At 46.8% G+C, this 26,965-nt stretch overlaps 1 protein-coding gene across 4 annotated transcripts; it reads left to right on the forward strand.

The window, feature by feature from the left end:
* Positions 1 to 3,518: 3,518 nt before the first annotated feature.
* On the forward strand, positions 3,519 to 26,905 carry ZNF229 (zinc finger protein 229). 4 transcript variants are annotated; one of them, XM_058708125.1, is made up of 4 exons: positions 3,519 to 3,878; positions 6,806 to 7,070; positions 22,346 to 22,472; positions 23,912 to 26,905. In XM_058708125.1, exons 2-4 carry the CDS (start codon positions 7,068 to 7,070, stop codon positions 26,182 to 26,184), a joined length of 2,403 nt encoding a protein of 800 aa, XP_058564108.1. In that variant the 5' UTR covers positions 3,519 to 3,878; positions 6,806 to 7,067; the 3' UTR covers positions 26,185 to 26,905. The 4 variants fall into 4 exon arrangements, with proteins under 4 accessions (XP_058564108.1, XP_058564107.1, XP_058564109.1 ...); XM_058708126.1 differs by lacking the exons at positions 3,519 to 3,878; positions 6,806 to 7,070 and adding exons at positions 14,674 to 14,730; positions 15,412 to 16,428; XM_058708124.1 differs by lacking the exons at positions 3,519 to 3,878; positions 6,806 to 7,070 and adding an exon at positions 14,474 to 14,730.
* Positions 26,906 to 26,965: the final 60 nt, after the last annotated feature.

The raw sequence follows: 26,965 nt of genomic DNA on the forward strand, positions 1-26,965 counted from the left end.
AAGTATTGTCCCAGGCTTTAATACCTTTGAATGATCAACCAGTAGAACCTATTGCCCCATATGCCAGACTGGGGACCCCTGCCAAGGCACCTGGTACTGTAGGGGTGCGGAAGTGGCAGGAAACAGCCACTGCTTCCATCCTCACAGCAGATCAGTTCCGTGCTTTGCTGCTGAGAACAGCAGTCCCCCTCACATCTGGAAGAGGAATTATTTACCAGAATTTGCAATGGGATGCGCTGCTGGGATGAGTGAGTTACTTTGAACCTTTGGGTGAAGGGGAACTTCTCAGTCCCCACTGGGATCCCATCGTCCTGCTATGAGCTGCTGAACCTGTGGGAACACATCTACATGGAAGGGAACACGCAGTATTGAAAACAGGAGAAGGTGGGGGTCCTGGTCTGGCATATCCTGCCCCCACCCCACCTCCTTATGCTGTCTGCCCTGACCAACATGTTGGGTATGCACAGCAGGTCAAATTCCTAAGTCTGCATGACCATCTAAGGATCGGGCCACAGATGTAATTCTTGTGAAGGGGGAGACGTCGCCATACAATTTTTCACAAAATATCTTTTTGGCCTTTAGACATGCTCCTGTGGCGTCTAGTCACAGGAGGGGCACCTGATAAACATATCTTTCTACTAGGGGCCCACTTGTGTGCCTGACAAAGAAATCAATCCAATTATTGAATATGTGGGCGGTTGCCCCTCTCTAGCTTGTCAGAATTGCCAAAATGCATATCACTCCTTCAGGGATGTGATCAGTAAGCCCTAAAGCAATAAAGCAACAACAACAACAATCTAAGGCTAGTATTCTTAGTCCATCTGGTATTACCAATACTAACCCAGAAACATGGCGTGACACACACTAATGACCCTGGATGTGGGTATTCTTCTGGAAAGCAAACTGTAAGAGTCAAATTGCTTACCAAAAAGGTCTTGGAAATACTACCATCAGAGCAATGGATGGTTATGCTCACATTTGGGATGGGTTTATATGTTTTACTCCAGATTATGGGCATTTGAACACCCGGGCACCCCTGTGTTGGGAGCAAAAAAAAAAAAATCACTCTAAACAAAATCAACCCAATCATATTAGATACATTGGATGGATACCAGGAGAGCTGTGTAGTCATTCTGTCATATTAAGGGGTAGTGATGGGTTTGGCACTGATTGGTTGCAATGTCCAGTATTTGTTGGGTAGCACCAAATAAAACACAATGGTTATATGGGTTATATGACACAGATCTTTGGCCACAGCTTCCACCTGGATGTTTGGGCCATTATGCCCTGGGCTTTCCCTAGGCAAAGGGGAAAATCCAGCCTTTGGTAACAATGGCTGCCAATCTCCTTCAGGCCAGGGAGACACCTTGTATTTTGCACTGGTAGGATCATCTGGTTCTTGTCTTTGTTCCTTCCATAGGCCTGGAAGGTGTTATAGCACACACAGAAGCCTTTACTAAGTTCACTCAGCAAGCCCTGAATGATAGCCAGTGAAACCTACCATTACTGAGCACTGAATGACTCTAATAGAAAAGTTGTCCTCCCAGATAGGATGGCCTTGGACATTATTTCTGCCTTGCAAAGAGACACCTGTGCCATTATCCAAACAGAATACATGTGTTCCTATCTGATAAGTCTGCTAATGTATTATCTTTACCAAATGACACAGGGACACAAGTAATCGCCCTGAGTGATACAACCCCCATTCTAGGGGATTTAATAAATCAATGGTTTGGATCCTGGGGCTCTCGATAGAAACGTCACTGAGTTTGGATATTATAGTCTTAATCTGCCTCCAATGTGGCCAGATAGCCACCAAAAGAGCCACCTCCACACTAATGAAACCCCTTGTTGACCACTCAGGGCTTATTATGGAAGAGGGGGAAGATGAGATTCTAAGCTGATCACGAGGGTTGAAGTGTTGGGGAACACAAAAGTACATGATTTCCAGTTGACCCACGAGCTGGATAGGGGCACTCGGAATCTCCTCACCCCTTCCCTGTCCTGGAAATGTGGGTTCTGCTTGCCTTTCCTGCTCCCCCAGGCTGCTCCAAGGACACCGTCCTGAAATAATGAGGTGGTGTTGAGAACGGTATACATGACTGCCCAGTTAGGGCTTAACATTTGGAGAGCAGGTACGGGGATTCATTCACCTTGCTGGCGCCCAAGACACGCCTCATATGTAAGTTTCCTTTGCTTATTGAAACTGCTGCCTGCCAACCTGGAGTGGCCTGCCTCATTCTTCAGTCTCTCCCTGCCCTCTGAGTACTGGGGCTGACTTCAGATTACGCCAGGGAGGCTACCAAGAGGGGTGCGAACCAACCTGTGGTTTGCAAATATTTATTCCCAGTCTTTAGCTTGTTTTTTACCCACTTAACAGGGTTTTTCTCAGAGCAAAAGATTTGAATTTTGATGAAGTCCAGTTTATCAATTTTTCCTCTTTTGTTCCTGTTACTGGTGTCGAGTCTAAAAACTCAGCTTTAAAGAATGAAATCTGGCCATTCGCAGCAACATGGATGGAACTGGGGGGTATTATGCTAAGTGAGATAAGCCAGGCAGAGAAAGACAGATACCATATGCTTTCACTCATATGATCTTGAGAAACATAACAGAAGACCATGGGGGAGGGGAAGGGGGGGGAAGTTACAGAGAGGGAGGGAGGCATACCATAAGAGACTCTTAGGGACTGAGAACAAACTAAGAGTAGATGGGGGGGGTTGGGGAGAGGGAAAGTGGGTGATGGGCAGGGAGGAGGGCACTTGTTGGGATGAACACTGGGTGTTGTATGGAAACCAATTTGATGATAAATTATATTAAAGAAAAAAAATAAATAAAAATAATAATAAAAACTCAGCTTTGCCCTAGATTCTCGAGAGTTTCTTTGCCTTTTCCCTGAACGTTTTATAGTTCTTTGTTTTGTATTTAATCCAACTGTCCATTTTGAACTCATTTTTTTTTGCATAAGGCTTGTAGTTTATGCCAATGCCCACTTTTTTGTGCCTATGGATTTCCAGTGTTACGGTACCATTTGTCAAAAAGGCAGTATCTCTATAGAATGTCTTTTGCACCTTCGTCAAAAATTAGTTGAACATATTTGTGTAGGCATATTTCTGGGTTCTTTAACTGTGTTCCATTGACCTACGTGTCCATCCCTCCACCAATACCACTGTCTTGATTACATAGGTGACTGAAAAATGACTCATGATATGGTCTGTCTTGGTGAGTGTTCCAGGGACATTTGAAACAAATGCGTATTCTCCTGTGGAGCATTCTATAAGCATCAATTAGATTGTCTTCATTAATGGTGTTGTTCACTTAGTTTATATTTTTGCTAATTTTCTGTCTGGTAATTATATCAGCTGCAGGAAGTGGGGTGCTGAAGTCCCCAACTATAACTGCACGTCGATTTCTTCTTTCAGCGCTGTCAGTTTTGGGTTTACATGTTTTGTTTGGTACGCACATATTTACGGTCACTACGTGTTCTCGTAGACTGGCGATTTTTATCATTATTAATACTTTGTTTTATTTATAATTTACTTTATTCATGAATTTTTACACTTACATTAGATATTTTATTTACGATTGTTGTTTTTTTCACAAATATACTAAGACAGACCATGGATGTAATCTAAATTTTCCACAGAGAGAAATAAAATTAGAAGCAAGATTCATTTCCTCCTTCTTAACCCATGTCCTTCCTTAGGGAAGATCTCCCCACCAAACCATCATCCCCAGTCTCCGTGTGACCTTCCCTAAGTTTCTGTGCACCCGTGAGCATGTCTACATATATGTTATGGGAAGCACCACAGTGCAGAGGGAGTAGAGATCCTGCAACCAGGTGCCCATTGGATCTTGACACACAGTACCTGAGACCTTGGGTAAGTGATTATGTCTTCTGTGCCTCAGTTTCCTTATCAAAGGGAAATGATAACAAAAGGGCCATTAACAGTTCCTAGTGAGTTCATTTTTGTAAAACATTTAGAAAACATTCATTTTGTAAAACATTTAGGTAGCTGGAGATTAGTAAGCACTATGCACCTTTTGATAAATACTTTTTTTTTGCTTTAACATAAACAAATGTTTTTCATCATCTTTCATTTTAACATATAATTAGCATATAACTCCTAGAGCCTTGGGAGAGATTCATCTGCCCACATCTAGGAGTTCTTCCTCAGTTCTGCAGGTAAAAACACCCCAATTTATTGATTTCCTGGGGAAATGAGAATGTTCCAAAAATGAGATCACATTAACTATATTCACATGGAACTCTCCTGAACCAGAGGCTGCTCTGTTCATTTGTGATAGCACTCATACAGTTTCCATGGAGTGGTCTTCAATTTAAGTCTTAAAAATCGGGTAAGGTTGGGGCACCTGAGTGGCTCAGTTGATCATGAGTCCCACTCTTGATCTCAGCTGAGTTCTTAGGCTCAGTTGTGAGTTCAAGCCATACATTGGGCTTGGGCATGGAGCCTACTTTAAAAAAAATTGGGTAATGTTTCAAAAGTGAACAAGGAGATAGGCATTTTATTTTATTTTTTTTTAATTTTTTTTTCAACGTTTTTTATTTATTTTTGGGACAGAGAGAGACAGAGCATGAACGGGGGAGGGGCAGAGAGAGGGAGACACAGAATCGGAAACAGGCTCCAGGCTCCGAGCCATCAACCCAGAGCCTGACGCGGGGCTCGAACTCACAGACCGCGAGATCGTGACCTGGCTGAAGTCGGACGCTTAACCGACTGCGCCACCCAGGCGCCCCGAGATAGGCATTTTAAGAGGGATCAACAATAGCAGACAGAGTGGTCAAAATGGCAGGACTTTGGCTGGGAACTGAAACTGCTGTGATTGGGTTATTTTTCTAATCAACAGAAACCCTTGACAAGTCTTGAGAATTTGTCAAAACAATTCAACAGTTCATCTGGAAAAGAGTGCCAGAATTTATAGGATGAAATAAAAAAAAAAAAACAGAATAGGGAGGGAGAGAGAAATATATATATTATACAACAGTGATAACTCTAATTGAGATCTTTTAGCACAGAAAAAAACATCTCTGTCATTGGAACAGTTGTATCCCAGAAAATATACAAGTATGTACAATAACCTAGTAAATGAGTAGGGATGATATTTTATATCAGTAGATAAACGATGAATTTTTCAGGAAATTTTGTTGTGAATACTCAAGCATTTGGTGAAAAAGAAAAGTAGATCTGTCTTCACACCATATACTAAAATAAGTGACACAGAATAAAACAGACCAATAAAACCATGAAAAGTTGAATTGACTATATCTTCTTTTTTTTTTTCCCCCTGTGTTTTATTTTTATTTATTTATTTTTATGATCTGGCATTTGAGGCCTTGATCCCAGAGAGACGCCCCTCCCAAGGCTACCTGAATTCCTAGATAGCAAATTACTTCCCTGTTAGCTGCCTTTGATATACAAATAAACCGATCCAGAGCCCAGACACCCAACTGTGTCCTTTATCGAACTCATACACCAAGGCAATATTCCCCTGCCCTGAATCAACCCAGGACTAGGCACTGGACACCAAGGGACCACCCAGAGCCCACCAAAATATTATCCTAAACTTATTCATCTTATTTACCTTGATTCACTCATCCCTTCCCATCAAAACCCAATAAAGGCTTTGGACCGTGTCCTCTCTACGGCCTCCTGACCAGCCCTGGTCCTTCCCTGTGAAGCCCTGTGTGGCATGCCACACACTTTGTTTCTAGAAATCTGTGAGTATAAACTTCTTTCCTCATGACTACCATTTCTGTATTTGTGTGTCTTACCATACCCGATTAAGACAAATCTCAGGTACAATTTTAGAACAGAAGTGAATATAGATGTCCTTATTGGATATCAGAGGAAGGAAGTCTTTATAATTGTGTGGAAAAATACAGAATCCAAAATGAAAGGACTGATCAATTTGATCAAATAAAGGTCGGTGGTTTTTAAATACTGCCTTATAAAAGTCCAAACTGGGGGGAAAAATCATCATACAGGACAGCGTCAATACCATTTGTATACAAAGAGAATTTATAAATCAATCAGCAAAAGATAAAAATGGGCAAAGGATATAAACAGGCAATTTACCCACCGCTGACATATCGACATTTATTCCACATCTCCATGAATAAAGAAACGCAGTCAATAAGGAGACAGCATATTTGGGCTATCAAATTGGAAGAAATTAAAGAAAACGATTATTCCTACTCTTGACGCATGAGATTGGAAGTCTAACTTCTTTAGTGGATAAGGTGGTAACGGACCTAAAACTAAAGAATCCTAAACAACCACTTTAAATGAATTTATTATTTAGTGACATGCATGAGGCGAGAGAAAAAAATCGGCTCTAAGATATTATGATGCAAATTCTGTAGGGACAAAAAATTTTAAGTATATATTTACTCAAAGAGGAAATCCGGAAATACATAGGCCAAGATCTTAATGATACTTGTTTCTGGGTGCTAGGATTATGGGGGGCTTTCGTTCTTTCTCTTACTTTTTTCCCTTACTTTTCTTAACATTGTTTTTACTTTTGTCCTTTAACATTGATCATGCACTGCTTTTGTAAAAAAAAAATACATAAATAAATATATAGTGTAAATTATATACATATATGGTGTAAATTATATATGTATGGTGTAAATTATATGTGTGTGTGTGTGTGTGTGTGTGTGTAATCAAAAACATCAATGCTTTATATTCCCTGGTGATGGGATTATGGATTTTTTGTTTGAGAGTATTGTCAGATTTTCTACAACGTGAACGTGTTAGTACCGAGTAATAACCTTTTTTTTAAGGAAAGAAAAAAGCTGTCGCGGAGCTCCAAAGCTCAGCGCCGGAACAGCGTGTGTCGTCTCACCAACCAGAGTAGCCCCGCGGGGCACTCCGCCTTCCACCTGGCCTTGGGCGGGGCTCCAGGTGTACGCTTCTTTACGACACCGCCGGCTCCCTTAAGTAAGAACGCGCACCGCAGGGGGTCCTGGGAAGTGTAGTCCGGGCCCTGCCGAGGCGCCCACTTCCGCTTCCGGTCACCGCAGCACTGCCATAATTTCTTCTGCGATGGTGAGTAGGTTACGGGACGTGGGGCTTTTTGGAGGTCTTCGTTCCCGCCGCAGGGACAAGGGGCCTGGGCTCTAGGATTTGGGGGGAGGGGGCGTGTGGCGGGGGGTCAGAGCCGGGAGATTTCGGCAGCTCCGCCTGGCGAAGGAGAGGTTTGAGGAGGCGGACGCACAGAGAGAGCATCCCGGGTTGGGATGGGGGGCCGGGCTCGGGCCGGCAGCGCTGGGCGCCCCCAGGCTTGGAAGGAGCAGTTGGAAGTCGGCAGCTATGGTTTTGAGACGGGCATCTCTCGGTTTGGGAGACTCCAATCCAAGTAGTTTTGGATTGGTGATATCTGGAATTCTTTCACGGTAGCCGCACACCTACTTCTGTGTGAATTTGACTTTTCTGTGAAGTCATTTCTATAAAGAGCTGCAGAAGTTGATTCTTCACGGTCTGTATGTATTCCTTTGAGAATTATTAAGCGCCGTACAAGCTTTAAGAAATCATTTTGCTGGTGTAGTGATGCTAGCTCTGTTTTTTTGCAGCGTCCGAGCCACATGGTTTGAATTCTGTTCTGTCACACAGCGTATGAGAGTCGCAGCTCTTATTTCAAACCTTTTGCTTTTAATAGTCGACTTTTAATCCATATTGCATTAATTTTTGTGTATGATTTAAGGAGGGGTACATAAGACTCCAGTTGTTCCAACTCCATACATTGAAAGGACTCTTCTCATTGATCTGTGTGTTCGTTAAGTCAGTATCACTGTTTCTTGATTACTGTGGCTTTAGAATAAATCTTGAAGTCAGAAAGAATGAGTCCCAATTTTTCCTTCTTTGGTAGGATTCTTTTTTTGGCTATTCTAGATTTTCTTCATTACAACGCATATTTTAGAATCAGGGTGTCAAATCTTGCAAGAAGTCTGTTGAGATTTTGATTGAAATTGCATTGGAGAGAACAGGCAACCTTAAGTCTTTAATTGCATGAACATGGTATATCTTTAGGCATTTAAAAATATTTTTTTAATTTTTTTTTAATGTTTGTTTATTTTTGAGAGAGAGAGAGAGAGAGAGAGACAGAGTGTGAGCGGGGGAGGGGCAGAGAGGGAGACACAGAATCCAAAGCAGGCTCCAGGCTCCCAGCTTCCATCACAGAGCCCGATGCAGGGCTTGAACTCACAAACCACGAGATCATGAGCCGAGCCGAAGTCGGATGCTTAACCGACAGAGCCACCCAGGCGCCCCTAAAAATATTTTTTTAAATTTTTTTTAACGTTTATTTATTTTTGAGACAGAGAGAGACAGAGCATGAACAGGGGAGGGGCAGAGAGAGAGGGAGACACAGAATCTGAAACGGGCTCCAGGCTCTGAGCTGTCAGCACAGAGCCCGACGCGGGGCTCAAACTCACGGACCGTGAGATCATGACCTGAGCCGAAGTCGGACGCCTAACCGACTGAGCCACCCAGGTGCCCCCCTAAAAATATTTTTTTACATACAGTGCTATGTTAGTTTCAGGTAGATAATGTAATGATTCAACAATACTGTACATTGCTCAGTGCTCATCGAGACAAGAGTGGTCTTGGGGTGCCTTGGTGGCTAAGCGTCTGACTCTTGGTTTTGGCTCAGGTCGTGATCTCACCGTTCATGGGGTGGGGCCCTGCATTGAGCTCTGCGCTGACAGCGTGGAGCCTGCCTGGGATTCTCTCTCTGTCTGTCTCTCTGCCCCTCCTCTCACGCACTGTCTCTCAAAATAAATAAATAAGCATTTAAGAAAATGATAAGAGAACTCTTATCCCACCCACCTTCTCTCTGGCAACCACCAGTTTGTTCTCTGTGTTTGAGTCTGGTTTTTGGTCTCTTTTTTTCTCTGTTCATTTTCCCCCCCTTTCATTCCACATCTGAGGGAAATCGTATGGTATTTGTCTTTCTCTGATTCATTTCACACCCTCTAGGTCCATCTGTGTTGTTGCACATGGCAACATACCATCCTTTTTTATGGCTGAGTAATACTCCATTGTATATATATGTATCACATCTTCTTTATTCATTCATCTCTTGATGGACACTTGGGTGGCTTCCATAATTTGGCTGCAGTAAACACAGGGGTGCGTAGATCTTTTCAAATTAGTGTTTTTGTTTTATTGGAGTAAATACCCAGTAGTATTACTGGATATTTTACTGGATAATTACTGGATCATATGGCATTTCTAATTTTAATTTTTTGAGGAACCTCCATGCTGTTTTCGCAGTGGCTGAACCAGTTTGCATTCCCACCAACGGTGTCCCAAGGTTCCTTTTTCTTCACGTCTTCACCAACACTTGTTATTTCTTGTCTTTTTGATTCTAGCCCTTCTGACAAGGGTAAGGTGGTCTCTCCATCTTGATGTGCGTTTTCCTGATGTTTTGTGATGTTGAGCATCGTTTCAGGTATCTGTTGGCCATCTGATGGTCTCCTAGGAGCTACAGTGAATGCAGGCTTGTAGACAAGGCCCACAGTAAGAATGGTGTGGACCCTCTGAGCCCTGTACAGGGAGGGAGGTCTCTTTCCTGGGGGTAGGAGTAGATTCCAGGAAGGCTAGATTACATTCAGCTGGTGCTCAGAACTTTCTCCTTGTTGTGTAGCTGGGAATTGTGATACAATCATGTCATCTCCTGGCTCGTTTTTATTTCATGGCCTTGCCTTCTTGGGACTGTGCCTTTCTCAGAGAGATCTGTGTAGAAGAGAAAGGAGTAACCCCTGGTCTCTTGACGTCAGAGCTCCAGGTGAATAAAAGTTTGGTTTCTTGTTTTATGGCAATGCCAGCTCCCTTCCCAAAGGCCTGCTTTCCTGATCTTCCTTACTCGTCATACCACGGTGTTGACAAATGCCCATTCCGGCCCCTCAGCCGTGGCTGCTTTCCCCCAGAGATGTTTTTTTCCTAAGGGTGGGGGAATTTCCCAGCGACTCTATTTAGTGTATTCTCTCCCTGGCCTGTAGTATTGGTTCGTGTAGCCGGTAAATCACTTAGGCTTACACTGCTTCAGGGCTGTGCTACCTACAGGGAAGAAATAATTACAGTGACTGTAATGGTTTGCATTTATTAAGTGCTTATTACATGCCAGTGATGCGGACAGCTTTGGTTGAGTATCCCTGATACCTGGGACAGTGCCTGGCGTGTACTAGCCTGTCAGTAAGAATTGATAGTTAATTTTCTCAGTAACTTATCGTTAGTCCCGTGTCACAGATAAGAACGCTGAGGTGTTACAACCAGAAGTCAGGGCCTTTGCCCTATGCGTGTCCCTCCGTTCTCTTCCCATCCCAGATCTTTGCGTGGCTGATTTATTTTCATGCAGGTCTTGGAGACTGTCCACGACAACCTGATTCATGTTGCGTCTCCCACACCTGCCCCCTGTGTTCTGACCCAGAACGAGAATCTGTCACGTTCAACTTATTTTCGTCCTTGCCCCTTTTGTAATCAGAGGTCACCTTATCTGTAAGACCTGTTGACCCGCCAGAATGCAAGCACCGTAAGAACGAGCACCTTGCCCATCTTACTTGGTCCTGTGTCCCCAGGGTTTGTTACAGCGTCGGAGACAGAGTGGGACACTGAACGTGTCTTTGTTAAACGAATGGGTGCCTGTATTCCCGGGTTGGTGGTGGGGTGAGCGAATGACAGCAGTGACAGTAGTTGGCTGAGGATTTTCCGTGTACCACATACTAGACTCTGAACTTCATTCAAATAGGTATGCCCGTGTACGTGTGTCACAGAGAGAGACTTAATTCTGTCAACTCTGTGAGTGAGAAGTACTGTCTTCACTTAACAGCAGAAAGAACAGGTTCATTCAGAGATTTCTCTCTCTTCTGGTGTTAACGCAGCTACAGAATGGCTGAGCCAGAACTTAGACCCAGGCCGTGTGACAACCTCGGTGTTAAGAGTCAAGACCAGCAACTTCCCACCCCTGCCTCTCATCTTGCTGGCTGGATTAAAACACCATAATTTACCTGTTTTCTTTAAACTTCAACTCCAGACTCGTATTTGACTTCTCCTTTTCACCCTCACGTGTAATTATTCGTCTAGTCCTGTCCTTTCTACCTTTGCGGTATCCCTTAGTCCCATTACCCCTTGATCCCAGTGCCTTTGGTGTCAGTTGTACTGGTCGTCCTCTTTGTCCAGTGTGAGCTCCATATGGTAAAGGAGTGTATCTTTCCTTAAACCTAAGCACCTGACATAAAAGTAGAACTCCAGTGAATGTGTGCTGTCTTCCCGGCTAGAATGTTAGCTGTTCGCGCGCAGAGTCCTTGCCTGCCCTGATCACCATCGTGTCCCAGCATGCCCTGCATGGTCCTTTGCATGTAATTGATTAAGCGAACAAACTGCAGAACAAAACCATCCCGCTCTGTAGCTGGTCTCAAAAGACCCAGGATCTAAGTATCAGCAGGTTGAGTTCACATTAGTCCCATTCTCCCATTGATTTCATTTAAAAAAAAATTTTTTTAATGTTTGTTTATTTTTGAGAGAGCGAGAGAGAGAGAGAGAGAGACAGAGCGTGGGCAGGGGAGGGGCAGAGAGAGAGGGAGACACAGAATCCGAAGCAGGCTCCAGGCTCTGAGCTGTCAGCACAGAGCCCAACACGGGGCTCGAACTCAAACCGTGATATCATGACCTGAGCTGACATCTGACGCTTAACCGGCTGAGCCACCCAGGCTCCCCCCACCCCCCATTCTCCCATTTAAATATGTGTTGAGTGCTTACCCTGTTTCTTGGAGCTGACTAAAATCCCAGCCCTCACAGAGTTCATAGTCTCATGGGTACAGGAAGATAGTAAACAAGAAAAATAGATGGTAGGTTAGCTAAGCTTCATGGAGGACAATGAAGCAGGGAAGATGCTTTGGGAGGACTGGCAGAGGGACTTGCAATTGTGTAGGATAACTAGGGATGATTTCACTGACAAGGTGGTGAGTAGGTGAGTAGGGATCCAAAGGAAGAGAGAGGCCTGTGGACGCTGGGGAAAGGGAACAGCATTGAAGGCAGGGTCCATTTGAAGAAGTGTGGAGGCCAGAGAGGGTGAGCAGAGTGAGAAAGAGGAAGGATCGGTAGGAAATTGGGTATTGGGAGGTCAGATAGCGTAGGGTCTTTAAGCCTTTTGAAAGGCCTTTGGCGGAGGTTTTGAGTGAGGTGAAGTTCTTGGCCGGAGGAGTGACCTAACTTTATTTGTATTTGTATTGGTATTTTATTGTTTTGGGGAGCGAGAGAGACAGAGTATGAGTGGAGGAGGGGCAGAGAGAGAGGGAGACACAGAATCTGAAGCAGGCCCCAGGCTCTGAGCTGTCAGCACAGAGCCCGACGTGGGACTCGAACCCATGAACCGTGAGATCATGACCTGAGCTGAAGTCTGACGCTTAACCGACCGAGCCACCCAGGCACCTCTCCACACTTGCTTTAGAGGACAATCCCTGGGGCAGGGCAGTGCACAAACGGTGGGAGACAGGGAGGCGCTTGCCAGAGCGGGCTGTGCAGAGGCCTGGGACCGATGGCTAGAGGCAAGGTGGAGACATGAGCTCCCGACTCAGTACAGTACAGGGAGTATCTTAGAGCAGGCACCCTAAGGGTGTGTACGTTCCTATGAACCTGCCCTGTGGCTCGAGTCTCAGGAGAAAGATCAGGCAAAGAGGCAAAAGGAAGGAGCTTATGGTCAGTGTGTTTCTGCTGCCTACTGACTAGCTCCGGGCCTGTGCCGAGAGTTCTGTTCATCTCTGTGCTCCACACCCCACTGATGAAATTTGCTAAGCGTGTCCAGTGTGCCAACCCCGTGCAAAATGGAGACCACGAATGAAGGTAGAGGACCCCATTCTCTTGATGACTTAGAGATCTCAACAGGGCGGCTGTGTGAAAGGTGGCAAGCCAGCAGTTTCTACAAAATGGTTCTGGGGTCCCGGGGTGACTGATTCAATCTGGTGGCGGCAGAAGGACTCCCTTACGGAAGGGGTTCTTGAACGGAAGTCCGTGGGCGTAATGCAGGGTGATCATGAACCCGAGTGGGGAAAAAAAAATGTGCACCAGTCATACTGGAAATTAGTATTTCCTTTGATTATGAATGCAGGTGACAGACCACACACAGTAGTATCATCAGAACCCGTGACTCTGTTATTCAGGTAAATCATAGATGTTTTTATATTGTAGTTGGTGTAGATGTTTCAGAATATCACTTACGCTCATTACTTTTTGGAAATTCCAGTAGTTGATTCATTCTGGATATTTAATGTGTAAAAAGAAGCACATCCTTGGTGTTTTATTATTTTTGAACATTGTATTCCGGTATAATTAGCCTTTAAAGTAACCCTGTGTGTTTTATTTTATGCTTTCACAACATCATTCTGAGTAAGAACCCATAAGTATCACCAGACTGACACAGGAGGCCATTGAACAGAAAAGGTTACAAACTCTGATTTAGAAGATCTTTGCTAACCTGTATCTTGAGTGATAGGACCCTCGAGGACAGGGATTTTTTCTTCTTCTTTTTCTTTTTCTTTTTTTCTTTTCTTTCTTTCTTTCTTTTTTTTTTGTCATCTCTCCACCTAGTGTGGGGCTCAAACTCACAACCCTGAGATCAAGAGTCTCATGCTCTTCGACTGAGCCAGCCAGGCGCCCCGACGACAGGGATTTTTCATCATTTCTTCTGTGTGGCCTACAGTGTTGCATCAGTAAAGCTTTCACACTCCAGATTTTCTTTCACAGAACACAGGTGTCCTGTGTTTGTGGCGTTTGCACCCTTCTGTAGGGCCCTGTGTCTCCCTGTGACACTTCTGCTCAGCCCTCCCCACAGAAACCTCTCAGATTGTCCCCAGCCACCTGCAGCATCCTTGGCTCTGTGGACGGTGAGTCTCTCCAGAGCAGGGACTATGCATACAGTGACTCAGTCAGTGTCCGCTGAATGAATGATGTCTACAGGGTGTGAACCGTTCTGGAGACCCAGAGCTTTGGGGCCCAGAAGAAAGGACTCCATAAAGTCAAGTTCCCTCTTGAGCTCACGGGTCCCCGGAGTGAGGGAACCACCCAGGCTGGGGAGCATGCAGGGGAAGGCAGGTCCTTCTGAGCCCAGGTAGCCATCTGACATTCCTTGTCAGAGCTTGGAGAACCTCAAGAATGAAGAAAGCCCAGATCTTCTGCTTCTCTGGCTTCAGAAGATCAGAGGATAGGGGCGCCTGGGTGGCGCGGTCGGTTAAGCGTCCAACTTCAGCCAGGTCACGATCTCGCGGTCCGTGAGTTCGAGCCCCGCGTCAGGCTCTGGGCTGATGGCTCGGAGCCTGGAGCCTGTTTCCGATTCTGTGTCTCCCTCTCTCTCTGCCCCTCCCCCGTTCATGCTCTGTCTCTGTCCCAAAAATAAATTAAAAAAAAAGAAGATCAGAGGATACATAAAGTTGCTGCTGCTCTGGGAAAACCTGGGAGAGGTAACCATGGAGACTTTGACCTCAAGGCCTAGGGAGAGAGGTTGAGAGTTCATGGAGGGGGTGCGGTGGGGGAGAATCGAGCCGGGTGTGGAGAGGGAAGAAACCAGTTTGTGACGCAGCAGACGTTGCTGAGGTCCAGGTAGAGAGTCTACAGGCAGGAGCCACATCTTCTCATGGCCTTCCTTCTCCTCCCGCAGCTCTCCATTCTCAAGCCTCAGCCCTTTCCCAGGATGGGGAGGACAGGACAGTTTCAGGTGGGTTGAGATCGCTTTTCTTTCCAGAAATCACACATCAGGCATCGGAGTGTAAAAATGTCTCCCTCCCTTGGTAAAAGGGAGTCGAGGAAACAGTGTATTGGGTGAATAATTACAAATGAATCCTTCTCTGCCCGAGTTTATCTCCTCCGTGGGACATTTCTCTGATTCCTTTCCAGGTGTCCTTTTGTCCAGGTGAATACACCCTACAAAAAGTACCCCGTGAACAAGGCTAAAAGAGCATATTAGGGGAAAAAACATTTCGTCTACGACAAAATTATAAATTCTAATGTCTTTATTTTTGACAGAGGGGTTCAAAGACCCAAGCATTCTTGCTCAGGAAGGGAGAAAAGCTGAAGTACAAATGGCCAACAATTATATGAAAAGTCCGATCAGCTTCTATTAAAGTAATACAGGGGTGCCTGGGTGGCTTCGTCAGTTGAGTGTCTGACTTTGGCTCAGGTCATGATCTCACGGTTCATGAGTTCGAGCCCCACATCCGACTCTGTGCTGATGGCTCAAAACCTGGAGCCTGCTTCAAATTCTCTCTCTCTCTCTCTCTCTCTCTCTGCCCCTCCCCCACTCATGCTCTGTCTCTCAAAAATAAATCAAAACATTAACAAAAAAAATAAAGTGATACAGGTTGAAATGAGATACTGATTTTTTTTTCTTTTCTAGCAGATCAAAGATTTGAAAGGTCAGCTCTCACTGTTAGCCAGATGGAGAGATGGTGCGTTCACACCATTGAAAGGGGCATTTTTAGTCTTCTTGGAAGTTCTGCACACGTCTGCTCCAATATTTCCTACTCTTAAGAATTCATTCCAAATCAGAGCGAGTATTCAAAGACTGATCATTGCAACGTTGTTCGTAACAGCAAAAAAAAAGAAAAAACCGTGGGGTGGACTCCATGTCCGTCCATTGGATTGATGTTGGATTGATGGACTGTTATCATTTTGTTTCTTCTCACGTCCAGGTCCTGTGCCGCTGTCAAATGTGGTCACAAGCGGATGAAAATATCAGGACATGAAAAGATGCGCTCGCTCTCTCTCTCACATACACACACACCGTAGATCTGTGCATACGTGTTAACTCATTTTTCCTTTAGGTTGCAAGAAAAAGAAATCAAAGCAGTTTGCAAAATTTTAAGTACGTGCTCTTTTCGGCGCGTGCAAAATTATTTTACAAAGCTTCCTTTTTTTACGAAAAGACGTTATGGAAAAATTCAGAAGGTTTGAGTTACTTCCTTACTGTACGCCTTAATTGTAAATGTTATTGGGGAACTTCCTGCCACGAGGGCTGAAGAAATTAACACGGTTCTACTTCCCACCAGTTCCTGGTATGATACTGTCGTTACCGTCATCACCTTCTGACGGTTGTCACCACCGATTCCCACAGTGAGCTTGTGTCAGTTCTCTCCGTAGTGGTCCTTGTCCGCCACCCGTCTCTGGTTTCTGTAGTCCTGGCTTCACTGACTTGCCTGTTGGCTGGCTCAGCGTCATTCCACGATTTGCTTTTCCCAAAGAAGACTTGCGGATGCTGTCTCCGCTGACCGTTTCTGTGCTGAACAATGTCTGTGCCTTTAGGCGAACGGAATTTGCGGATGGCACATTGCCGAAGCTGAAGAGTCTTCATTCATACTTTCGGAACTGGCATTAAGTCTCATGCTGGTCTTTCTCTCCCTTCTCCATTCACCTTCTGGTGAGCAAAGCTTATGCTTATTTATTAGTTAGCTTAGCACTTTTTCTCAGAAAGGTCTGTTGTGTTTATACATGGCATCTTGGCTGAGCGTCATTTTCAAGGATCACACGTTTATTGCCTTTGCTCTGCGATCTTGTGGCGTTAATTCTCTTTCTGCCTGGATGTCTGTCTGCCGTTACTATCATTTTATTCATGTGGTCCTGCCGGAACTCCCATTATTGAAGGTGTAACTTCCAGATCTATCTTCCCTGTTCTTAAACTTCTCTTCTTCGGAATTTTCTGTCACCTTCCAGGAGGCTGCTCTGTTTTCCAGTTCACCGGCTTGTGCTTCAGTGATGTTCATTCTGCTGGTTGGCTCGTCTCTTGAGGTTTTATTTTCCCCGAATCGTAGGAGTGGGTTTTTTTGGTCACGCTTCTAAAAATTCTGATTAATTTTCTTTTTGGCAAGTTCTCCCCCCCAGGCTATATATCAGTACTAAACATTTTTGCTAATCTGGTGGAGGAGGGTATGTGGCCAAGACCTATGTATTTTGTAGTTCCTCACACAGTAGGTGCATGATAAGCATCTTTCATATATATATTTGCTGTTATATTTTCTCACCTATAAATTGCTTATGAAACGCTTTTGTCCATTTTTCATTAATGACAGGAGCTCTTTCAAGAGTAGGGTTGTTAACTCATGCCCATCAAAAGTGTTAAAGTTACTTTCTCTCAATTTTTACTTTCTGAATGGTGAGTTGACCATAAAGAAGTGTAAAATTTGTACACAGTTAAAGGATTTGTTAGTTCCCTTTTGAAAATATGGCTCCATACCTAGCTGCAAAAGGCCTTACCCATTCTAAGCTTAATCAGAAAGGCACCTAAATGGGGGCGTCTGGGTGGCTCAGTTGGTTAAGCGTCTGACTTCAGCTAAGGTCATGATCTTGTGGCTTGTAGGTTCGAACCCCATGTCAGGCTCTGTGCTGGCAGCTCGGAGCCTGGAGCCTGCTCTAGATTCTGTGTCTCCCTCTCTCTGCCGCTTCCCCAGCTCACACCCTGTCTCTCTCTCTCAAAATTAAACATTAAGAAAACAATTTTTTTAATTAAAAAAAAAAAAGGCACCTAAATGGGTTTTTATTTAGATTAAAAACGTTTTAATCTCTAAAATGATTATAACTGGTTTTTGTAAGTGGCCTAAGGTTGACATTTAATGTCATTTTCTTCCAGATGGATAGCCAGTCAGGACAGTGCCATTTATTAATCATTCATCTGTAGGCCAACTGAAATGCTGACTTAATCATTTATGTATTTTTGTATATGTTTACGTATACGTATATGTATATATGTATATAAACATGTATATATTTGATAGGTGTGTATGGGGATGCCTGGGTGGCTCAGTTGGTTAAGCGTCTGACTCTTGATTTCCGTTGAGGTCATTATCTCACAGTTTGTGAGTTTGAACCCCATGTCAGGCTCTGCCCTGCTTCAGATTCTTTCTCTCTCCCTTTCTCTCTGCCTGCTTGTGTGCTCTCTCTTTCTCCCCTGCTCGTGTGCTTTCTCTCTCTCTCAAAATAAATAAACAGTAAAAAAGTTAAAAAAAAAAAATAGGTGTGTGCTTTATATATGTGGAGAAAGAAAAATGACAGTTGACTTAGCTTTCATAGGACGTGACCATTCCTGTATACTGTACTCTGGTCTACTGAGTTGTATGTCCCTGTGTTGTTTTACTATTTATATTGAGCATGTACCTCTGAGGTTCAAAAGTTAGTCTTTCTCTCTTCTCTCAGCAAACGTTTGTTGCACAGCTACTATGGGCCAAACATTATTCTAAGCCCTGGTGATACATCAGAGAGCAAACCAGATGACACCCCTGCCTTCATGGGGCTGGCCTTCTAGAAGGCGGAGACCGGTAGTAACGGGTTAAACACAGGGACGCAGGCAGGATGAACTGGGAGGAGGTCTGTGCGATCATCCAAGCGGAGGACGATGACGAGTCACATTAGAGAGGTAGAAGTAGTTACAGGGAGAAGCTTGAAGTGCACTTTGGAATAATAAGTGGCAGAATTTTTTTTTAAGTTTATTTTTATTTATTTTGAGAGAGAAAGAGAGGAGAGAGAGAGAGAATCCCAAGCCGGCTTCGCGTCGCCAGCACAGAAGCTGACGCGGGGCTCGGACTCACGAACCGTGCTGTTGTGACCTGAGCTGAAATCAAGAGTCAGACACTTAACTGACTGAGCCACCCAGGCGCCCCATGAGTTTTTTTTTTTTTTTAATGAATTAGATGTAAGAAATGAAGAAAAGGAAAGAATCCAGGCGATGCCTTTAAGGCAGATGGTACTTGGCGTTTGCCCACGTCAGAGGGATGAGAAGGGAACTATTTGGGAGGAAAGACACCCTTCCGGTTGGGCTGTTTTTGCTTCGCGATACCTTTTAGACGTCCAGGCGGCAGGCGGAGTAGGCAGGGCTCAGTGCAGAAGGCAGGGCTGGTTGTAAAGATCCGGGAGTTAGCGGCAGGGCCACAACTGTGTAATTGTCACATCGGCTGCCTCTGGCCCGACGTTTCTCCCCTGTGACGCTGCCTCTGGTCTTGGGATCGATCTGGGATTCTGCTCGGAAATGTGCTGTGTTGGTGGCGCTCGCCCTCCCGAGTGGGGAGGTGGGTTCCTCTGGTCTGGCGCCTCCAATCTCATTTGGGCCGCGGTAGGGCTGGGTGGTTTCAGCGTCGTTACTCGGGCTGCCCGAGTCCAGTCCCGACTCAGGCTTCCGAAGCGTTATGTTGTTCGACACGTAGCATTCGCTTTCTGAGACCCGTTTTCTCGTCGGTCAAATGGAGATAGCAACAATAACTACCTTGTGAGAAGTTACCATTAAGAGAGCAGACAAGAGAGCATTCCTGGTGCTCCAGAAAGTTCTCGCTTTCTGTGAGTTTTGTGAGGGTTCAGTGAGATAAACCACGTAAAGATACGTAGGCTAGAGCCTGCCTTAGAGTGATTTTTCTGCAAATTATCTGCTTTATACATGCATTTCTGGCCCCCTGGTAACACAGGTTGGCCCGTATAGGACAGTTGTTAAAGTACAGTGGCTCTGGAACTAGACTCTGTGTGCTCATGTTGTAGTTTGAACTCGAACCCTGTCTCTTACTGGCTGTGTAACCATGGCCAAGTTCCTTCACCGCCTGGTTCAGGGCTCCCCGAGACCACACCCATGTTCAGAGATCTGCCAGGACCCATGGGGTCCAGTGTGTAGTTCTAGGCATGGCTGAGATTTGTCACAGAAACACACCCGTTTGCACCCTGCTTCCTCCAAACTTCACCCCACATGCCCTTTCCCTCAGCTGATTTTTTTTTAAGTGATTTATTTATTTATTTATTTATTTATTTATTTTTGAGAGAGAGAGAGAGAGAGAGAGAGAGAGAGAGAGAGAGAGAAAGAAAACGAACAAGTGGGGGCAGGGGCAAAGAGAGAAGAAGACAAGAATCTGAAGCCAGCTCCGGGCTCTGAGCCATCAGCACAGAGCCCGGCATGGGGCTCGAACCCACAGACTGTGAGATCGTGACCTGAGCCGAGCTGGATGCTTAGCCCACTGAGCCACCCACGTGCCCCATGATTTTGCTTTGTTTTTTGTTTTTTTTTTTAATTTTTTTTTTTAACGTTTATTTATTTTTGAGACAGAGAGAGACAGAGCATGAATGGGGGAGGGTCAGAGAGAGGGAGACACAGAACTGAAACAGGCTCCAGGCTCTGAGCTGTCAGCACAGGGGCCCGATGCGGGGCTCGAACTCACGGACCGCGAGATCGTGACCTGAGCCGAAGTCGGCACTCAACCGACTGAGCCACCCAGGCGCCCCTTGCTTTGTTTTTTAACCATACTAAGTGCAAGCTGTGAGTATGACTATGTACTGAGTCTTGTGAGTCCTTCTAGCGAATCATAGAACTTGGAAGGGATCTCGGGGACTGTGGGCACAAGCCCCACAGGGGCAGGGCTGTTATTTTCTTCGTTATCTCTGGAATTCCTGTGTCTAATACTGTTTTATAGGTACTGAACATTTATGGAATGAGTCATATATAGACATGCATGCATTAAACCTTACTATGGGGGCACCTGGATGGCTCACTTAAGTGTCTGACTTCGGCTCAGGTCATGATGTCATGGTTTCGTGGGTTCGAGCCCCCATCGGGCTCCATACTGATGGCATGGAACCTGCTTGGGATTCTCTTTCCCCCCGCCCCACCTCTCTCTGCCCTTCCCCTGTTCTCTCTCTTTCTCTTTTTCTCAAAATAAATTAATAAACTTAAAAAAAAAAAAAAAAAAAGGAAACCTTACTACTAAAGCTACTTTGCCTTCCTTCTTAAAAACGTACCCATGGATTTTTTTTTTTTTTAAGTTAAATATGTATACGGGCACCTGGGTGCCTGGCTGAGTCAATTAAGCCTCTGACTTTGGCTCAGGTCATGATCTCACAGTTCGTGAGTTCAAGCCCCACATTGGGCTCTGTGCTGACAGCTCAGAAATCGGAGCCTGCCTCGGATTCTGTGTCTCCCTCTCTCTCTGCTCTCCCCCACTTGCACTCTGTCTGTCTGTCTGTCTCTCAAAAATAGTAAAAAAAAATTTCTTTTTTAAATTATGTATAGAATCACAGCTCAAGTTGTACTTCGTAAGACCTTGTTACAGGTATTCCTGGGACAGGCTGCAGGCCAAGTGGAATTTGAAGTCCCTCATACGCAATTGTCTCCCTGTCGAGAAGGACGGCCAGTGTCACGATACAGTTGATCGCTGTGTTTCACTGTGTTTACAACTGCCGCTGTCTTCCTCCGTGGACTAGAGCAATTTGCTTGAAGGCCGTGGGCCACAGTTCATAACTGAGGATGACACAGCATGACGTGAAACTCCACTGCTGCTTCAGAGGCCTCCTCTGGCTGGGGACATGGTCGCATAAACACCCGTTGGTTGCTTCTGACAGGTGCTGACATGGAAACCCGTAAAAGGCGTGTGTGTGTGGAGGGGGTGGGGGGCAGGGGCGGCAAAGAGCAGGATTTGCCCCACTGCTGATGGAGGGGCGAGGGGCTGGTTGGTGAAGAATCGAGGAGGTGATCTGGAGGTGTGTGTGGACGTGGGCACTCTTAACATCAGGCACTGCTGAAATAGTCATTTTGGAGGAAAAGTTGGTATTCTGTAAGTGAGAGTCAAGGCACCCCTGGGTGTCTCAGTCAGTTAAGCATCCAGCTCTTGGTTTCGGCTCCGGTCGGGGTCTCACGGTTTCATGAGTTCAAGCCCCTCGTTAGGCTCTGCGCCAGCAGCATGGAACCCGCTTGGGATTCTCTCTCTCCCTCGCGCTCTGCCCCTCCCCCACTTGTGCTGTCTCCGTCTCTCTCAAAATGAATAAATACACTTAAAAAAAAAAACTTGAGGGGCACCTGGGTGGCTCAGTCAGTTGGGCGTCCCAACTTCGGCTCACGTCATGATCTCGCAGTTTGCGGGTTCGAGCCCCACGTTGGGCTCTGTGCTGACAGCTCAGAGCCTCGAGTCTGCTTCAGAGTCTGTGTCTCCCTGTCTTTCTGCCCTTCCTCTACTTGTGCTGTGTCTTTCTCTCTCTCTCTCTCTCTCTCTCTCTCAGAAATAAATGTTAAAAAATTTTTTTTAAAAACTTATTAAAAAATTGTAAAATGGACAGACTGCACGATGGAAGCATTGTAGCTCTATGGAATTGCCCTCTGAAGTGCTCACACTGAGCGAAGAATGTTTGTTGCTTTGCTCTGTGGATAACCACGGAAGATCAGTTGGTAAGAACCGACATTGTTGGCATCAGACATTAACAAAACTTGATTTGACTCGTCAGACTGAGCAACTGCCTGTGTGCTTGTCTACCCTTCTTAGTGACGCCAAGTTTGCCTTTCATCTGGTACGTGTTTGTGTTAATGGTGTTTCACATTTTAGGAGCCATTGACCTTCAAGGACGTGGCTGTGGTCTTCACCGAGGAGGAGCTGAGGCTTCTAGACCCCACCCAGAGGAAGCTGTACCGAGATGTGATGCTGGAGAACTTCCAGAACCTGCTGTCTCTGGGTAAGGGGAATGTCTGGGTAATCCACACTTACCTTGATTGGAATGTTCTTGTTCCCGGGGAACTTGAAAGATCAGGACTACATTTTTTGATCATTTTTTGCACCTCACAAATGAGCCTAAGCCTTGGATTTTCAGGGCAACAACCCTTCAAACCTGATAAGGCACCTCCATGGAACAAGGTAGAGAGACTTGGGTAACAGAGAAACTCCCGAGAGATGCACGCCCGGGCAAGAACCATGCAGCCTGGGGTCTGACGCAGGCAGGGGTGGGGTGAACTTGTCATGCAGAGGCCCCTTCTGACCTTGATCTTGCCTGTGGACACTTGTACTATGGTAGGTGATTGTTCTCCGACCTCATTTCCGCTCCTCGGTCCCCACCTTCACATGGATTCTTCATGCTTTTCAGAGAGTAACGTATCCAGAGTGACTGAGGGGTCCCTGGACTTTCCTCCCTTTGCTAGAAACAGCCGGTCAGCATTAAGATAAGCCAGTGGCAGAGAGACTCTTCCAGCATATTGAGAGTCCACTGATGGATTTCTCATTTGTCTCCAATATCCTACAAGTCCTCGGGTATGAACAGATTTGTGTTATTCTGGCCCATGATGATAAGAATCGCCAATAAGGAATATCAGAAAGCATGGGCAGATTTCTTTAACCTTGAACTACGTGGTAAACTTGATGGTTTGATGGCTTGCAGTTAGTGACAGAGAGAAGCTGAACATGTTTATGCCTCTGTGCCCTGTCAGTATCATGTGGATTCCTATTCGATACGCTTCTGGAAGCCGGGACACAGCTGGTGCACTTTGGAGGATTTGGTGCTTTGTTTCTCGCCCAAGTTCAGCTCACACGTGCTCACAGATTCACTCTGGGAGGCAGTGCTCAGTATGGCTCTGAAACCGGACTTCCCTGATTGACTCCCTGCCCACCCCTTCGGCACCGCATGGTGGAGTGACTTCACTGGGTCACTCACCCTCTCTGTGCCCTGGATCCCTCATCTGTTAAACAAAAATGGTAAGGGTTCCCACCTCAGTGTTACTCTGAGGGTTAAGTGAGTTAATCGGTGTATATCGTCAGCACCGTAGGAAGCATCATAATAATGTTGGATATTATTGTTATGAACAACAACATTAAGCGGAGAAGTGAATCTTCTCTGTAGGAATCTGTTTGGAATTTCTTTCTCGCTTGGGCAACTAGATGAGATGCAGTTCATTACTGGTAGGGTCATTTAATGTCTGGCTACGAAGCTTATTAATAGGAACCTCTTCTTTTTTTTTTTTTTTCTTTTCCAGATATAAAAGAAGTGCCTTGGTAGTTATGATACACACGGGTGGATTTTGCTCCAGGCCGTTACTGGTCCGGGCCTGAAAGCCTGACTTGACTTGAGATCCCTGAGCCATTCTTGTACTTGTTCTCATCTCTGAACTGTCTTTCACCCCACAGGAGACAAGAATGAAAAGGATCTGGAGTATATTCAAGAAAGGGAACTTAAGTGCCTTTCCTACAGAGAGCTGTCCTACTGGAAAATCGGGGAACAGGCGGCTGGTGAATTAACTGGGAGTCAAGACTGTAAAGTGAATCTTCAAGGGAAGGATTTCCAGTTCTCGGAGGACGCTTCTCCCTGCCAGGGGTGGGAAGGAGCATCTCCTCGGGGTTCGCAAATTGGCAATTTGGCCGGCGGTCTTCAAGGACCCATCAGTTCGGAAAATCAAGCGTTTCCACCCTGGAAAGCTGTAAGACCGGTATCCGTTCAAGAATCTTGGATGAAAGCCTTTGTGAACGAGTCGTGGAATGTTCTGGAAAGGTGTAAAAAACTTGACACGCAGGGTACAACGGATAAACCTGAGTGGGACGGTTTCAGCTTCCGCTGGGTGTCACGTTGTCACGATGACCACAGGTTACCCGAAAGAGAGAGACCGTGTGATCACGAGCGCTGTGGAAGAGACCGCCTGAAAAAGTCAACCCTCTGTCACCCTGCCCCGGAAGAGGATGACCTGAGAAGCAGCGAACGCGGAGATGGCCTCAGGGGCGCCTCGCACCTTCCCGCCCAGCCCAGAGCGCCCTGGAAAGAGAAAGCCCGTAGATATCCCGAGGGTGGTACGGGCTTGAGGCAGACCGCCCACCTGGAGGGGCCCCAGAGGGCCCCCACGGACGAGAAACCCTCCAAGGGTAACGGGCGCGCCCGGGGCCTCCGGCAGAACGCGCGTGGTCCCAGCCGGCCCCGGGCCCCCGCCGGGGAGATGCCCTACCGATGCGACGTGTGCGGGAAGGGCTTCCGGTATCAGTCGATTCTGCTCATCCACCAGGGCGTGCACACGGGAAAGAAGCCCTACGCGTGTGAGGAGTGTGGGAAGGCCTTCGGTCGAAGCTCCAACCTGCTCGTCCACCAGCGGGTCCACACCGGGGAGAAGCCCTACAAGTGCGGCGAGTGCGGGAAGGGCTTCAGCTACAGCTCGGTGCTGCAGGTGCACCGGCGGCTGCACACGGGCGAGAAGCCCTACGCGTGCGGCGAGTGTGGCAAGGGCTTCTACGCCAAGTCCGCGCTCCACAAGCACCGGCACGTGCACCCGGGGGAGAAGCCCTTGGGCTGCGGCGCCGCCGAGTGCGGGAAGGGCCTCTCGTGCGGCTCCCACCCGAGCAGCCGCCAGAAGGCGCACGTGGGGCAGAAGCCCTACCGGTGCGACCAGTGCGACAAGGGTTTCAGCTACAACTCGTACCTCCGGGCCCACCAGCGGGTTCACACGGGGCAGCGCCTCTTCGACTGCGACGTGTGCGGGAAGAGCTTCAGCTACAGCTCGGGGCTGCTCCGGCACCAGAGGCTGCACACGGGGGAGAAGCCCTACAAGTGCGAGTGCGGGAAGGGCTTCGGCCGAAGCTCGGACCTCCACGTCCACCAGAGGGTCCACACCGGGGAGAAGCCCTACAGGTGCGGCGAGTGCGGGAAGGGCTTCCGGCGCAATTCGGACCTCCACAGTCACCAGAGGGTCCACACGGGGGAGAGGCCGTTCGTGTGCGACGCGTGTGGGAAGGGCTTCATTTACAGCTCCGACCTCCTCATCCACCAGAGGACCCACACCGGCGAGAAGCCCTACAAGTGTGCCGAGTGCGGCAAAGGCTTCAGTTACAGCTCGGGGCTCCTCATCCACCAGAGGGTCCACACCGGCGAGAAGCCCTACAAGTGCGAAGCGTGCGGGAAGGGTTTCCGGTGCACGTCGAGCCTCTACAAACATCAGCGGATCCACACGGGGAAGAAGCCGTACACGTGTGAGGAGTGTGGCAAGGGCTTCAGTTACGGCTCAAATCTTCGCACCCACCAGAGACTGCACACGGGGGAGAAACCCTACACGTGTTACGAATGTGGCAAGGGCTTCAGGTACGGCTCTGGTCTCCTCAGTCACAAGAGGGTGCACACGGGAGAGAAGCCCTACAGATGCGACGTGTGTGGGAAGGGCTACAGTCAGAGCTCACATCTTCAAGGCCACCAGAGGGTCCACACTGGCGAGAAGCCCTACAGGTGCGAGGAGTGCGGGAAGGGCTTTGGGCGAAGCTCCTGTCTTCACGTCCACCAGAGGGTCCACACCGGCGAGAAGCCCTACAAGTGCGGGGAGTGCGGGAAGGGCTTCAGTTACAGCTCAGGGCTGCGGAATCATCAGCGAGCGCACGCTGGCGAGAAACCGGAGAAGCAGACACGCGCCGAGGCAGAACTCAGAACTTGACGCCCGTCTGAGCGCCGACGCAGGAGGAAGGCTTTGCCAACGGGATGCGCAGGGAGGGCTCCGGTGGAGGGTGACCCGTCACAGCAGTTGGCCTGCCCAGGAAGGGACGATCCGGAAGGTTGATAGATGAGAAAAGCACTTGCGTCGCAAACTTTGCTCTCCAAGGGTCTGTCCCCCAGAGGGCCGTCCTTGAAGTACGGCGGGGCCTCGGTAAAAATCGCCGCTCTCATCAGAGTCGGCCCAGGAGGGAGCTTCTTACGAATGACATAGGAGTGTGTCCGAGGAGCAGACTGTGAACGTGGATTCCTTGCTGGGGGGGGGTGGGGGGGGGAGAGGTGGGGAATACCTACACATGGGACAAATGTAGGAAAAAGTCGTCACCTTACTAAAACCAACATCGTGCGTACCTTTTAGAAGATGGTTTCTACAAAAATGGAGAGATGATGCGCACATTGGTTAGGGCAAGTCACTTTCAGAAGGCTGGGAACAGTTGGAGAGTCCGCCTCTTGGCAGGTGTATCTCCACGTGATGTATCGCCATCATGTTTTTATCATGCTGCGGTGAATGTGTTTTATCTCCTAGAGATACACCGCTCTTCTAGACAGGCTGTGCTGTATGGCAGGACCATCGCATTTTATCAAGTTTTAAAAACACAGTCCGACTGGCACTGCATTGAATTTATTGGTTAATTTATTGCTATCATGAATATTTCTGCCCCGTTCGTTTCATTTCCTCGTGTTTTTAAAGATACATATTAGAGCATTTAAAAAACCCAGAATTA

This window comes from Neofelis nebulosa, chromosome 17 (genome assembly GCF_028018385.1).
Source record: "Neofelis nebulosa isolate mNeoNeb1 chromosome 17, mNeoNeb1.pri, whole genome shotgun sequence".
NCBI classification, from domain to species: domain Eukaryota; kingdom Metazoa; phylum Chordata; class Mammalia; order Carnivora; family Felidae; genus Neofelis; species Neofelis nebulosa.

Bases quoted from the DNA above. Each gene is read 5' to 3' on its own strand.
- ZNF229 (XM_058708124.1), top strand. From the start codon at position 14,650: ATGGCCTTCCTTCTCCTCCCGCAGCTCTCCATTCTCAAGCCTCAGCCC. The intron at 14,731-22,345 runs GTGGGTTGAGAT...TTCACATTTTAG, and splicing joins GGAGGACAGGACAGTTTCAG to GAGCCATTGACCTTCAAGGA. The intron at 22,473-23,911 runs GTAAGGGGAATG...TTCACCCCACAG, and splicing joins CCAGAACCTGCTGTCTCTGG to GAGACAAGAATGAAAAGGAT.